The sequence below is a fragment of the Octopus bimaculoides genome, chromosome 24 (genome assembly GCF_001194135.2).
Source record: "Octopus bimaculoides isolate UCB-OBI-ISO-001 chromosome 24, ASM119413v2, whole genome shotgun sequence".
Lineage (NCBI taxonomy): Eukaryota > Metazoa > Mollusca > Cephalopoda > Octopoda > Octopodidae > Octopus > Octopus bimaculoides.
The window spans coordinates 31198234-31212558 of NC_069004.1; the positions used below are offsets into that span (position 1 = coordinate 31198234).

Sequence of the window (14325 nt, forward strand, 5' to 3'; positions counted from 1 at the left end):
ATATATATATATATATATATATATATATATATATATATATATATATATATATACATATATACACACACACACATATATATATGTAGGTTTGTAAGTATGTATGCATACACATTGTAATAATTATCCGTGTGTAATAACTGAAGAGAACGCAGTGTTTGTGTGTTTGTGTGTGGAGATAGATACGCACATACAAATACAGTCACATCTGTGGAGTAACCTACCTACATATATTAACACATTTATGCATACATACAAACACTATTTACCAGACAACTTATACTCAGCTACCCACGTTATAAGATATATGATATGTATGTAGTTACATGTATGCATGTACGTGTGTGTGTGTATATATTTACATACATATATAAATATGTATATATATTTACATATATATTTCTCTCTCTCTTTCTGTATATATATATATATATATATATATATATATATAATACACACACATCATATGTATTATGGGAGATAAACATTTGAGAGATCTACATATATATATATGTATATATATAACAAATATACGATTCTTGTACATATATACATACACACACACATATGCATGTATGTATGTATTATGCAAGTTCATAGAGGAACTAACATGTGGTTGCTCAACCTACTAGAAATAGCAGTTAAATCTTCTTCAAATCACACCCTACAGTTTTAAAAAGGACACGTTGATATCGGAGTCCGGGTGGAGAAAAAGCATGCATGGAACAGAAGAAAAAAAAATGCAAGGGCAGGATGGTCATATATGGAATTTCTTTGATGATAGGTCAGCTTAACCAGAGCTGACTTGTGACTAAACAACATTATATGTGTGTATATATATGTGTATGTATGTGTGTGTAGTGTATGCATGTATGTATGTGTAAATATGCACACATATTCACACGCCTAATTTGACATGACTCATAAGTCTGTCTTGACAGAGACACATGCAAACTGATTGACAATACATACATACACACCATATACACAAATACTGATATATATATATACATATATATATAATATATAGGCATGTATGTATGTACACGTATTTATTTATGATTGTCCTTGCTTTATTACATTTGAATGTTTTAACAGCTCCAGTTAGATTATATTCTGTCTCTGTTTGGCTCTCTCTCTCTTAGACAAAAATATCAATAATAATAATAATAATAATAATAATAATAATAATCCTTTCTACTAAAGACTCAAGGCCTGAAATTTTGGGGTAAGGGGATCGGTTAATTACACCAGCCCCAGTGCTCCACTAGTATTCATTCTATCGACCCCAAAGGGATGAAGGGCAAACTGTGGCAGAATTTGAACTCAGAACATAATGATAATAATGATAATAATAATAATAATTTCATTTATATCGGCCACAAGGGCGATGGATAAGAGGTACAATACAAAGACTTACATAAAGTGTGGGAGTTTAATGATAATAATAATAACAACAACAACAATTGATTCTAATTAAGGCATAGGGCCAATAATTTTCAGGGGAGAGGTAGGTCAGGCGATTTCATCGACCCCTGAAGTCCTAGATTGGTAAATAATAATTTATTATTATTATTATTATTATTATTATTATTCTTTCTACTATAGGTACAGGGGTTGAAATAAGGGGTGGGGGGAAAGCTAGTTGATTACATTGATCTCCCATACCCAACGGGTACTTTTATCTTAATGTCCCCTCCCGCCTCCGAAAGGATGAAATCAAATTTAATGATAATAATAATAATAATAATAGTAATCATCATCATCATCAGTAGTAGTAGTAGTATAACAACAATCCTAATGTTTCCTAACAATAAATATAATAATCCTCATTAATCCTTTAATTAACTAATCTTTAATCGATAGCTAATTGCTATGAGGATGACATGACTATTATTATTATTATTATTATCTCTACCAGTACATGTACATATAAACACAGTTACAGAAAGCTTCAGGTTAAACAAATACCACCAGCAAATCGTTAATTACTATAATTAATACTAATTATTGTGGTTGTTGTTGTCTTTGTTATTTATTTAGACAAAACACAATACTTAGGGTTGATTTATATATATTTTGGAAATTTTTTTTTTAATTTTGTTTTAATGTTGTGTGTGTGTGTGTGTGTGTGTGTGGAGTTGGTTTATAATTTGAAGACTCCAGCTTCTGAATCCATGCTCTGGTGTCTGTAAGAGATCCTAATTATATTTGTATATAATTATGCAATGACCACCCTGAAGAAAGGCATTTAAAATACCTGTATATACACAGATATGCGTGTGTATGTATATATATATAGATGTGTGTATGTGTGTATATATATGTATGTGTGCATATGTATACACACACACATACATACACGTCTGTGTATGTATATATATAGATAGATAGATAAACAGTGGACAGATAGTGAGAGATAGATAGATAGATAGATATAGAGATAGATAGATAGGCTTAAACATACACACAGCCATATGTTAATAGGGATATGTTTGGTATGCCAAAGTCTATGTATGTACAAACGAATCTTGAAAAGGCGGACAGGCAGATAGGACGAAGAAAAAAAAAGAGAAGGAAGACGAAAGAAAGAAAGAACAGGTTCGCCATGGAACTCGTTTTTTTTTTTTCAATGTAATGAGTATCCGGAATAGAAAGTGACAATGGGTGGGAAAAAAAAAAGAATAAAAACGCAAATACCAGAAGACAGTTTGTTGCCTCTGGTCATTGAAAGTAACGTAGGGTGCCCCACGGCGGTGGCCAGAAGAGGTGGTTGTGATAGTGGTAGCTGGCAGAGTGGTGGTGGTGGTGGTGTGGTTGTTGTTGTGGTGGGGCCGTTGCGGTTTAGTTTGTGATCACGGTTATAGGACAATCGTCGTTATTTTGGTGGTGGAGCAGTTGTGCTGTTGGTTATGATGGTGGTGGTGGTGTCGACTACAGTGGTGTTATGCTAGGGCAGTTGTGGCGGTAGTTGAATGATAACAGGTCGTTGTTGTTATTAATCCCAGGTTAATCGTGATCGAGCAAAGGCGTTCCAGCCGTGACTACCCCCCCTTTTTTTGTGCATATTAAAGACATCATCCAAAATGTCGTTATGATCTGAGGGAGATTTGGTTTGTATTTCTAGCAAGATGAGAATCCCTTGTGGCGGTTTCTAGTGGTCGTGATGGCGGTGGAGCAGTGTGTTGTTGGTTGTAGTGTTGATGATGGAAGGACAGTTGTAAAGCTGATTATTGTTGTTGTTTAGCCACAGGTCAACCCAATGCGAGCAGATTTAGGATCGAAGGCAATCCAGCCACGGTCTTTCTGTATTTGTGGGATTATACCTAGGACTACCGAGGCATACGTGATCCAACAAGTCCTATCCTTTTCTAAAAATGAGTACGAGGGTGTACGTGTGAGTGGGGTTACGATTTGATGGATATTTAGCTGCTATTTCTAGCAAAAACATCGACTACCTAAAAGCTCTCTGAACGATCGTGATGGATTGCGGTGGTCGTACGATGGGGGTGGGGATCATTATATTTTTAACCCAGCCAACAACTAAACTAGGATGTCCAGTAATTATCATCAAAATATATGAGCGATACGTTAACCAAAATTAGTAATTAGCTTCTAATTACGATATCTTTATTTGCCACAAGGGCAACCGATAAGGGGCATTACTAATTAACTTAATAATCACGATAGGTTTATTTGCCACAAGAGCAACAGATACGCATAAGGGACGAAGCACACAACAAATAACATTAATTAAAAAATACTTAAGGGTCCAAACATTTGGGACCCCCTTTTTTTTTTGTCCTCACCTTGACTAGTTTACCATCGATCTGAAGAGTCTTCATGGTAAAATCAACTCCGATTGTGCTGCCGTGTTTCTCCAGATATGTCCCAGACTTGAAGCGCTGCACCACACAGGTCTTGCCAACACCAGCATCGCCGATTAGGACGATCTTGAACAAGAAATCAAACGAGTCATCTGGGTCTAAATGTGAATGATACGCCATCGTTGCAACAATAAAAAATAATTAATTAAAAATATAAGCCTTGATGTGTGATGTCTGTCCGTATATATCTAACCAGACTGTCTCTTTTTCTTTCTCTATATATATTCTTATTATCCTTATTTCCTTCGAAGTCCCACCCCGATACTATCGGTCCTCGTTCGCTGCCTTCGTCATAGCCAGCCACTTGCAACTTGGTCTGTCTCTTTAAAAATAATATATTTATATACACCATGTATTGAGTGCTTTTCCCTTTCGTTTGTAAACATACACGTATATAGATTACTGCACTTCTCTCTCCATATATTCTTCTTTGTGTGTATGTGTGTGTATATATTGACAGAGATGGGTAGACTAGTAGATCGGGTGTATGTAGAGGTATTGGTATATAATATATAAATATATATATGTGTGTGTGTGTGTGTGTGTGTATTGTATGTATGTATAAATGTAGGTATGTATGAGCGGCTAGGTTAATGTCCAGAACAGTAGCAGCAACACAATCAAGTGCGTGCTGGAATCGAAATGACACACACGAAACCTGCTACGCGTCTTCCCTCTCATACACACACACACTCGCTCTGTATGAAGGTGCGCGCGTGCGTATTTGTATGCGGGTATATGTATGTGTGCGTCTCTCTCTGTCTTTATGCGTTTGTGTGCATTTATATATGTGTACGAACAACTATATGCGTGTGTGAGTGTGTGTGTGTGTGCATTTATATACGTATGTGTATTTATGAACAGCTATATGTGTATGTGTGCGTGTATAGTATGTAGGTATGTGTTTATATGTATGTGGGTGTGCGTTACACAAAAGTATGTGTAAGTGTAGAAACCGGAAGTGACGTAAGCGCAGCATCAGCAATCACTTCCTTCAAAGGTTACCTGTCCCGCCGCAGGCTGTCTCGCCCTGACATTCTTTATCTCTTTATCTTCAATCCCCTACAGTAGCTGAAGATAAAATACCTTCCGGGTAGACGACGATTCTGGCGACACAGTTTCGATTTTCAATCGTAGCTATTTCAAAAAATAGTCCCTAGAATCGGTAGACATAAACGGATTGGATTATTCTCGTCCGTTTTAGTCTCCAGGGCAGGGTCCCCTGACCTTCAGAGTGTCTAGCCGAGATTACTAACACATGATGTGCTTCGTATGCGACTTTAATATCCGTAAATCGATGTCTGCAGAGAAAGCATGAGAAGGAAGAGAATTCTTAAGAGTGGACGTTCCGAGGAGGAATAATAACTGGACATGGTGTTTAGTGTGGAATATTGTGGATGAGAGGGTGGGTTAGAGGAATTGGTGTGAAAGGGTGCTAGCTCTGAGGAGCAGAGGGCATAAGATACTCGAACCCTTAATTAAAGTGGGGAACCTTTTCTGTATTTAAAGACTTCATCGATTTAAGCGAAATCGAATGCGGCTATCGTTCGCGCGCGCGAGCATACTTGGTTGTGGATCGGCAGAATCGTTAGCTTCGCGACATTTACGTTCTGAGTTCAAATTCTGCTAGGGTCAAACTTTACCCTTTAAAGGTCAATAATACAACCTGTCAAAATTTGGAGTTGGTTATCAATTAGCCCCTCTTTGCAAAATCTCAGGTCTTATGCTTAGTGAGGGTCCAGAAATGGTACATCCCAGTCACCCATTCTGATAAGATGGGTGACTGACAAAAACGGTTTGAGTGAAAGGCCCCACTCTAAGTATACGTCTGTAGAATGAAGAGCATGATTGAGGGCTTGTACCTTTGGTGGTCTGGGTAGTCCTGAATTTATGGGGTTCCTTAATCCTTTAGAGTTTTGATTAATCCGCTAAATGCAATGTTTATGCATTCACATTGTTATAAAATAATCCTACATTATTTCATAGCTTTAGGATTTCGATGGTATGGTTGTTTATGTTTAGAACTATATTGTAGGGTAGGTGTGAGAGGCCACATCTGGCCGATTTCAGCATAAAACAGGTAGATATGAATTACTTGTAGGCCCACGGTATATCGTTATACAACCAAAATATGCTACGAAGTATATCAAATGTTTTTGTGAGTCAATACCGTATATTACTGTGTTAGCAATGCATTTAAACCACGCAAGGTCATCTCTACAGATATTCTATAGAAATTATCGGCGAGAGTAAAGAATACGTACACCCAATGGTTAGGGCTAGGTTTAGGGCTTAGGATTAGGGTTAAGGTTAGGGTTTTTGTTACACCGAAAACAGGTGGTGTAGGTATTCTTTACCTCCACCGAAATTATAGCCAGCACTGGTTTTATAACGACGTTTTGTATCCGAGACGCAGTGGGACTGAACCCAGAACCATGTAACTAGGAAGCAAGCTTTTTACAACATTTCACCATCTTTTCCATTTCTCTCTCCTTATCCTTTATGTAAATCCTCACTCAAATTGCTGTCCGTCCGTGTGGTATCCTCCTCATCTATGCCCCTGTGACTAATAAAAGAAATTATTATTATTATAAAGCAAGCTGGCAGAATCGTTGGTACGCTGGGCAAAATGCTTAACACCCTTTTGTCCATCTTTACGTTCTGAGTTCAAATTCCACCGAGGCTGACTTTGCATTTCTTCCTTTCAGGGTCGATAAATTAAGGACCAGTGAAACACTGGGGTCAATGTAATTGACTAGACCCCTCCACCCCCAAATTTCAGACTTTGTGCATTTAGTAAAAAGGATTATTATTATTATTATTAGAAAGGCAGTGAGGTGGAAGAATGGTAAGCACGCCGGGCGAAATGCTTAGTGGTATTTCATCTGACGCTACGTTCTGAGTTCAAATTCCACCGGCGTCGACTTTGCCTTTCATCCTTTCCTGAGTTGATTAAATAAATACCAGCTATGCACTGGGGTCGATGTAATCAACTTAATCCCTTCCTCCAAATTTGAGGCCTTGTACCTCCAGTAGAAAGGATTATTATTATTATTATTATTAAAGACACGACTTTAGGTCAATGGAATGGTAGAATTTTTAGAGCGTGAGAAAAAGTGTCCTGCAACATTTGTTCAGGCTCCTCATGTTCTGAGTTCAAATCTCACTGAGGTCACCTTAGACTTTTATCTTATCAGGTCAATGATATAAAGTACCACTTGAGCAATAGTGTCCTCCTATCCCAAATTTCAGTTATTGTGTCTATATTAGAAAGAGTTGTCACTGCTCAAGATAAAACAAGGCAGAAGGTTGGCAAAATAGACAACATACCAGGTAAAATCCTTTGTCTTAATGTTCCGAGTTCAAATTCCACCGAGGTTGACTTTGCCTTTCTTCCTCTCGGGGGTTGATGACATATAAGCACCAGTCTAACTCTGGTGCTGGTGTAATCAACTTATCCTCTCTCCCAAAATTGCTGGCCTTGTGCCAAAATTTGAAACCAATTTTACAAATACCTGAGGCAGCAGGCTGGCAGAATCATTAATGTACGAGCTGGCAGAATCGTTAGCACGCCGGGCGAAATGCTTAGCGGTATTTCGTCTGCCATTACGTTCCGAGTTCAAATTCCGCCAAGGTCGACTTTGCCTTTCATCCTTTCGGGGTCGATAAATTAAGTACCAGTTACGCACTGGGGTCGATGTAATCGACTTAATCCCTTTGTCTGTCCTTGTTTGTCCCCTCTATGTTTAGCCCCTTGTGGGCTATAAAGAAATAAGAATAATTAGTGTACAATGCGAAATGCTCAGCAGCATTTTGTGTGTCTTTACATTCTGAGTTCAAATTCCACCAAGGTCAACTTTGCCTTTCATCCTTTCAGGGTCGCTAAATTAAGTACCAGTGAAACACTGGGGGTCGATGTAATGGACTTAGTGCCAAAATTTGAAACCATTATTATAAATAATGAGGAGATACATTTATTAATTTCAAACAAGCACAAAACTCCAATCTTCAAAGCAATAAACTCTGACTTTGATGCTCTTGCTGTAGTGTTCCAGCCACTTCAGGTAGGCCCCATGGAAGTCCTCCAAAGAATTTTAGTTAGCCCTTATTTCACACATTCTGTCCTTTTATGAATCCGAAGTTACTCTAGTGGTCGGTAAGAATTGGGAATGTGTATCATATATGGTGCATGGATGTCAGGAAATTATGTTTTGAGTATCAGATGTGATACACTGGACAGGTAAAGGGTTAAAATGATCAGGTGCTGTTTAGGACTGGGTCAACCCTGATAGAGTAGACATGTTACCAGAAAAAATACCCTTTGTCACTTACTTATCATATCTTGAACATCTCGTTTCTCTGGGCATTGACACATTAAAACATCAATGTCTAATAACTGACGTAGTCGAAGCCGACAAGATTATCCACCATCTTTCCATTGGCAACTTTAGACATCTCTTTGAATTCAATATCTCTGCCAAATACTTATAAAATCAAAAAAAACAGCACAGCACTCATGATTTTCAGAAACGTTTTTCACATTCAAAATTGTCGAAACATAGAATAAACTACCTTTGTTGGTTGTTAGCTGTCAGTACACTGCAGCCTTTAAAAATTCAATGATTACAAAATATGCCAACTCTACACCTGATGTACCTATACACCCTTCCTTTTTATGCTTCTTTTACTGTTCGTGTTTCTGTTTTATTCTGTGTACTCAGTATGTACATCGAGCTGTCATGGCTGCCTTTCTTCACTTGACCTATTGCTGCTTTCTGCCCCCTTTTCTACCTAGTTGTAGGGAACCTGAGCAGTGTATATAATGTATATTTTTAAAATAATTTCTTAATGATATTCTCCAGCTGTCTTATTCACATTCCTAAGCCCAGAATGGCCAATCTATAGAATAAACAATCCACATTGGTTCTTAGCTGCCAGGACACTGCATCCTTCCATGCTTCCTGAAATTCACCAACACAAATCCTGATGTGCCTATACACCCTTTCCTCATTGTGGCTCTTTTAATATTCACTTTTCTTTCCTTTCGTGTTTTACTCTCTGTACAGTAATCTCTCGCCATGTCGTGGTTCACCTATAGCAGCAGTTTATTATTTAAGCTTACGTCGATTCCTCCATGGTGTTGTTTTGCATTTATAATAAATATATATATACAAATTATAAAAAAAATAATAAAAATAATATATACAGTACAGTACTGTTCCTAGGGAATAAGATGACAGGAGAACATCGTTAAAAAAAATATTTGTGAACTTCTTTTGTAAGATATTGGGGGTATGATCTGAAAGAGACTCAGCTGCTATTTCTAGCAGCTTCTGTTTCTACATAGATAAGAACTGTAGTTGGCTCACTAGAAACGATGTAGATGATTATGGCAAGCATGGTAGAATGAGCATTTGATAAGAATATGGAACTCTGTAGAACGGTAATGTGTGGTTAGCAGAGCATGACTAAACGATAATTGAGACTGGCAGATAATATAATAGGAAGACTGATATGAGAAAATGCAAAAATTAATAGATTTAAGACAAAAATAGACTTGCTGCTGTTGTTTAGCCATGGGTCAGTGAGAGCAAGTGGCCTTGTGGTTAAGTCATTTGCTTCACAAATTCTAAGGTCATGGGTTCAATTTTTGTTGGTGTGTTGTGTCCTTGAGCAAGGCACTTTATTTCACATTGCTCCATCAGTCCACTCAGATGGCAAAAATGAGTAGTACTTGTATTTCAAAGGGCCAGCCTTGTCACACTGAATTTCCCTGAGAACTATGATAAACATATGCGTATCTGTGGAGTACTCAGCCACTTGCACGTTAATTTCATGAGCAGGCTGTTCCGTTGATCAGTTCATCTGAAACCCTCATCATCATAACCTAATGGAATGCCAGTTTATATATGTGTATATATTCCCGGTGGCACATTGTGTCTCTTGAGCAAGACTCTTTATTTCAAATTGCTCTAGTTCACTCAACTGGCGAAATGAGTTGTACCTGTAATTCAAAGGGCCAGCCTTGTCACCTTCTGTGTCCCCCATTCTCTCCTCTTATTTACCATTCCCTCATCCGTCTATCTGGAATCATCACCCTCTCTCTCTCTCTCTTCTGTTCTTCCCCAGTTACAAGGAGCCACCTTATGGTCTTAGTCTTGCAAGCTATGAGGCAGTCAACCCTGGTGCTTGTGCCAAAAACAAAAAACAAACAAACACTATACTCTGTAAAGTGGTTGGCATTAGGAAGGGCATCAAGCCGTAGAGACTATGCCAAAGGAAACACTGGAGCATGATGCAATCTTCTGGTTTGTCAGACCTTGGCAAACAGTTCAACTCACACCAGTATGGAAGCTGAACCTTAAACAACAACAGCAACAATAATAATAATAATAATAATAATAATAATGATAATCCTTTCTACTGGAAGCAAAAGGCCTCAAATTTGGGTGACGGGATTAAGTCGATTACATCGACTCCCAGCACATAACTGGTACTTATTTAATCAACCCAAAAAGAATGAAAAGCAAAGGTGACCTTGGTGGAATTTGAACTTAGAACGTAGTGATGGGCAAAGTGCTGCTAGGCATTTTGTCCAGCATGCTAATGATTCTGCCAGCCTGCCGCCGCCTTAATAATAACAATAATAATCCTTTCTACTAAAGGCACAAGGCCTGAAAGGATGAACGGCAAAGATGACCTCGGCAGAATTTGAACTCAGAACATAGTGATGGGCGAAATACCACTAAGCATTTCATCCAGCCCAATAACGATTCTGCCGGCTTGCTGCCTTAATAATAATAATAATAATAATAATAATAATAATAATAATAATATTTTCTACTCTAGGCACAAGGCCCGAATTTTTGGTGGGGGTGGGGTGCCAGTCGATTAGATCGACTCCAGTAAGCAACTGGTAGTTAATTTATCAACCCTGAAAGGATGAAAGGCAAAGTCAACCCCAGCAGAATTTGAACCCAGAACGTAAAGACAGACGAAATACTACTAACCATTTCTCCCGGTGTGCTAATGATTCTGCCAGCTCACCGCCATAATAATAATAATAATAATAGCAATAATGATTACATCATCTAATGTATCTTAATCTTGTTTTTTTTCCTTCTTTTTTCTTTTTAAATCAGTGAAATATAAATTGAGATTTGGCTGCTATTTCCAGTAGATTGAGCAGCCTCTTAAGAGACTCCTTCATTAGCTCAAGCGGAATGATATAATAAATTAAGCAGTCAGAGAAAACACAACTTGTGCACTGCTTCGTATTCTGTGAGAATATGGAACGGCAGTAAGCAAAGCATGTGATTACCATTCCAAAGAATTTTGGTCAGATTCCAAAACAGAACTACTTACTTTAAGACAAGATGGTTAGCTTTGATAATAGATGATACTTGAATATTGGAATGCTTCTCTGCCACAAACAACTGGCATACCATCTGGTTCCAGATGAACATTTACCATTATTGATCCTATTGTTCAGCCTCTAGTCAGTCCTGAATGAGCAAACATATGATCAAAGGCGCTCCAAATATGACCATCCTGCTTCTTTTTTTTTTTTCTCAAACTACATGATCTCTGTCCATCCGCATATTTTTTACGATGGTAGAATGTGACTTGAGGGAGATTTGGCTGCTATTTCTAGGAGGTCAAGTGACCGCATTGAGACCCCCACCTCTTTGTTGTTCCATAGTGTTTCTTTTTTCTTGTTGTTGTTTAGCCCATGGCTAGCCCTGATCGAGCAAACCTATGATCAAAAGCATTCTAGGAATCCATTGAAAGGGGTTGAATGCCATTTTGCTTTCTTCTTAACTTTTATAAACATTTCATAATGCAAAACTAATTTTTCTCCGTGTTGATACCCTCCTCCTGCACCGACATCATGATCATCATTATTATTGACAATTATTATTATTATTACCATCATCATCATCATCATCATCATCATCATCATTATCAGCACTGTGTGACATCGTCCTTGTTATTACTGTTATTGCTGTAGCTTTTATTATTATTATTATTATTATTTTGCTTTCATTCTTTCGGGGTTGATAAAATAAGTACCAGTTGAACACTGGGGTCACTGTAATCGACTTACCCAATGCCCCCAAAATTGCCCGCCTTGTGCCAAAATTTGAAACGACTATTAGCTGCTATTTCCAGTAAATCAGTTAATATTCAAGCTGGCTGTTTGATGATTGTTGTTGGTTTTGTATACATTTGCTGCTTTCTTCCAAGGAATCTAATGCTCTTAGCTTAGTTTTTCTTTGGGGCTGGCCAGATTGGAGCAGTCTTGTGTATAACCAGCTGAAACTGCAAAGATAATATCTGGAACTCAGCTGACAAAAGAAAACTCCAAATCACCCATCCGTGTCCCTTTTTGTATCATCCAACTGTCTGGATGTCTTGTCGCCTGTTGCGTTCTTGTCCTATTTTTTGTATTCTTTTTTTATATATATAGACACACACATATATATATGACAGGCTTCTTTTAGTTTCTGTCAATCAAATTCACCCACAAAGCTTTGGTCAGCCTGAGGCTATAGAAAACACTTGTCCAAAGTGCCATGCGTTGGAACTGAACCTGGAACCATGTAGTTGGGAAGCAAACTTCTTACCACACACACTTGTGCCTCATTTTTTAAATCTTAAAGTTACAAAAAGATGCATGATTATAATTCAAACCAATTTGAAGAAATAAGGATTACGTTTGACAGACTAATGTGAATGCTAAAGCAGGGCAATTCCAGCCATGATCAACCCTTCTTGTGAAGAATATGTCTAGGGTTACATGATCTAATGTTCTTTCCTTATTTAAGACAGATAGGAGTGAGCCGAGAGAGATTTGGCTGTGATTTCTTGTAGATTGAATGACCCCATAGGCAGGCCCTCATTATCCTTCACCTGTGGCCATGCTGGGTCATTGCCTTGAAGAATTTCAAGTCAAATAAATTGACCCCAGTACTTGCTTTTGTTTTGCCAAACTGCTAAGTTGTAGGGATGTAAACACACCAACACCAGTTGTCAAAAGAGGGAGGGGACAAACTCAGACACACACACACACAATGGGCTTCTTTCAGTTTCCATCTACCAAATCTACTCACAAGGCTTAGGTCGGCCCAAGGTTATAGTAGAAAATACTTGCCCAAGGTGCCACACAGTGGGACTGAACCCAGAACCATGTGGTTGGGAAGTAAACTTCTTACCACACAGCCATGCCTGCACCTCTGTTCTTATAAAACTCTCCCTTCTCCACATATTTGCATGTATTTACCTATGGAATCTTAGTAGAGTGCTACAAACCATTTGAAGAGATGACTAGAGAATACAGAATACCAAGTATCTTTGGTGGGGGAACTGTGCCTCCACATGGCATGTGTTTTACCATGGGGAGATTGGAATACAATCCTGCAAAAGAATGTGGTGGTGGTGGTGGATACAGGGAAGTAGTTGTTATTGGATGAAGAGATCCATCTGGTGGTGAGTGTGTGTGTGTGTGTGTGTGATGCAGTGTTGATATGGTAGAAGTATAAATACACGGATAAATACACACACACGCAATAGCCATCATAGACACAAACAGACGTCATGCACACACAGAGCAACCATTTCACACACACACACACAAGTACAGATATAGCACCCATCTCTCTCTCTCTCATACACACACACACACACCAGTCATCACACAGAGAATAGTCGTTACAGTCGCAGAGAGAGAACAGTCATTACACAAACACATACACAAAGAAACGATCTCATATACACACCGGCGAACAGAGCAATTACCACACACACACACACATACACACAGGGCAACCAGTGCCAAAGTCTAAATCTAATAAGAGCATGAAATAAAATGATTATCGAAAATCCTTCATCGTAGGACGGCTACTGGAATGGCTTCACAGCCTCATACGATGCTGAACTCTGCATCACCACAACAAAAGCTAACACAAACATTAACCAATTTTGCATTCTGTGAGTTGTTCTTCCTTTGTGGTATCTATTTAACAGCTAAGCAGACTGGTGTTATTTAAGAATTAAGTTGCCTGGCTACGGACACAATCCATTCTTCGGATTTCGACTGGTTGCTATGTGCTGAAATTCAAGATCTCTTATTCCAAGGGAGATTACTCTCTCCCCTTCTTACTCTCTCTCTCTTCCCTCCCTTTCTCTCCCTTTCTCCCCCCTCTCTGAAACGAAAGACAGGCAGACAGACAGTCATGCAGACTTTGGAATCGGACAGAAAAAAAGAAGTTAAACACATAAAATGAAGTAACATGAAACCAACTAAACAAGACTAAATTAAATAAAACGACAGACTTAAAAACTATGAAACACTGCAGTTGTTTCCCCCCTCCCCGGACCCCCCACCTTTTGCGTAGCAGTTGTTAAACGGATATCTTAACCGGGGTGGTGCTGATGGTCT

At 38.4% G+C, this 14325-nt stretch overlaps 1 protein-coding gene across 1 annotated transcript in view; it reads right to left on the reverse strand.

The window, feature by feature from the left end:
• The window catches only part of LOC106881982 (ras-related protein Rab-43), a 36675-nt gene extending 31959 nt beyond the window's left edge, over window positions 1-4716 (reverse strand). Inside the window, exon 1 of the mRNA XM_014932516.2 lies at window positions 3807-4716. Coding sequence (XP_014788002.1) covers window positions 3807-4004 — 198 coding nt within the window. The 5' untranslated portion in view covers window positions 4005-4716. The remainder of the gene's footprint in view (window positions 1-3806) is intronic.
• Window positions 4717-14325: the final 9609 nt, after the last annotated feature.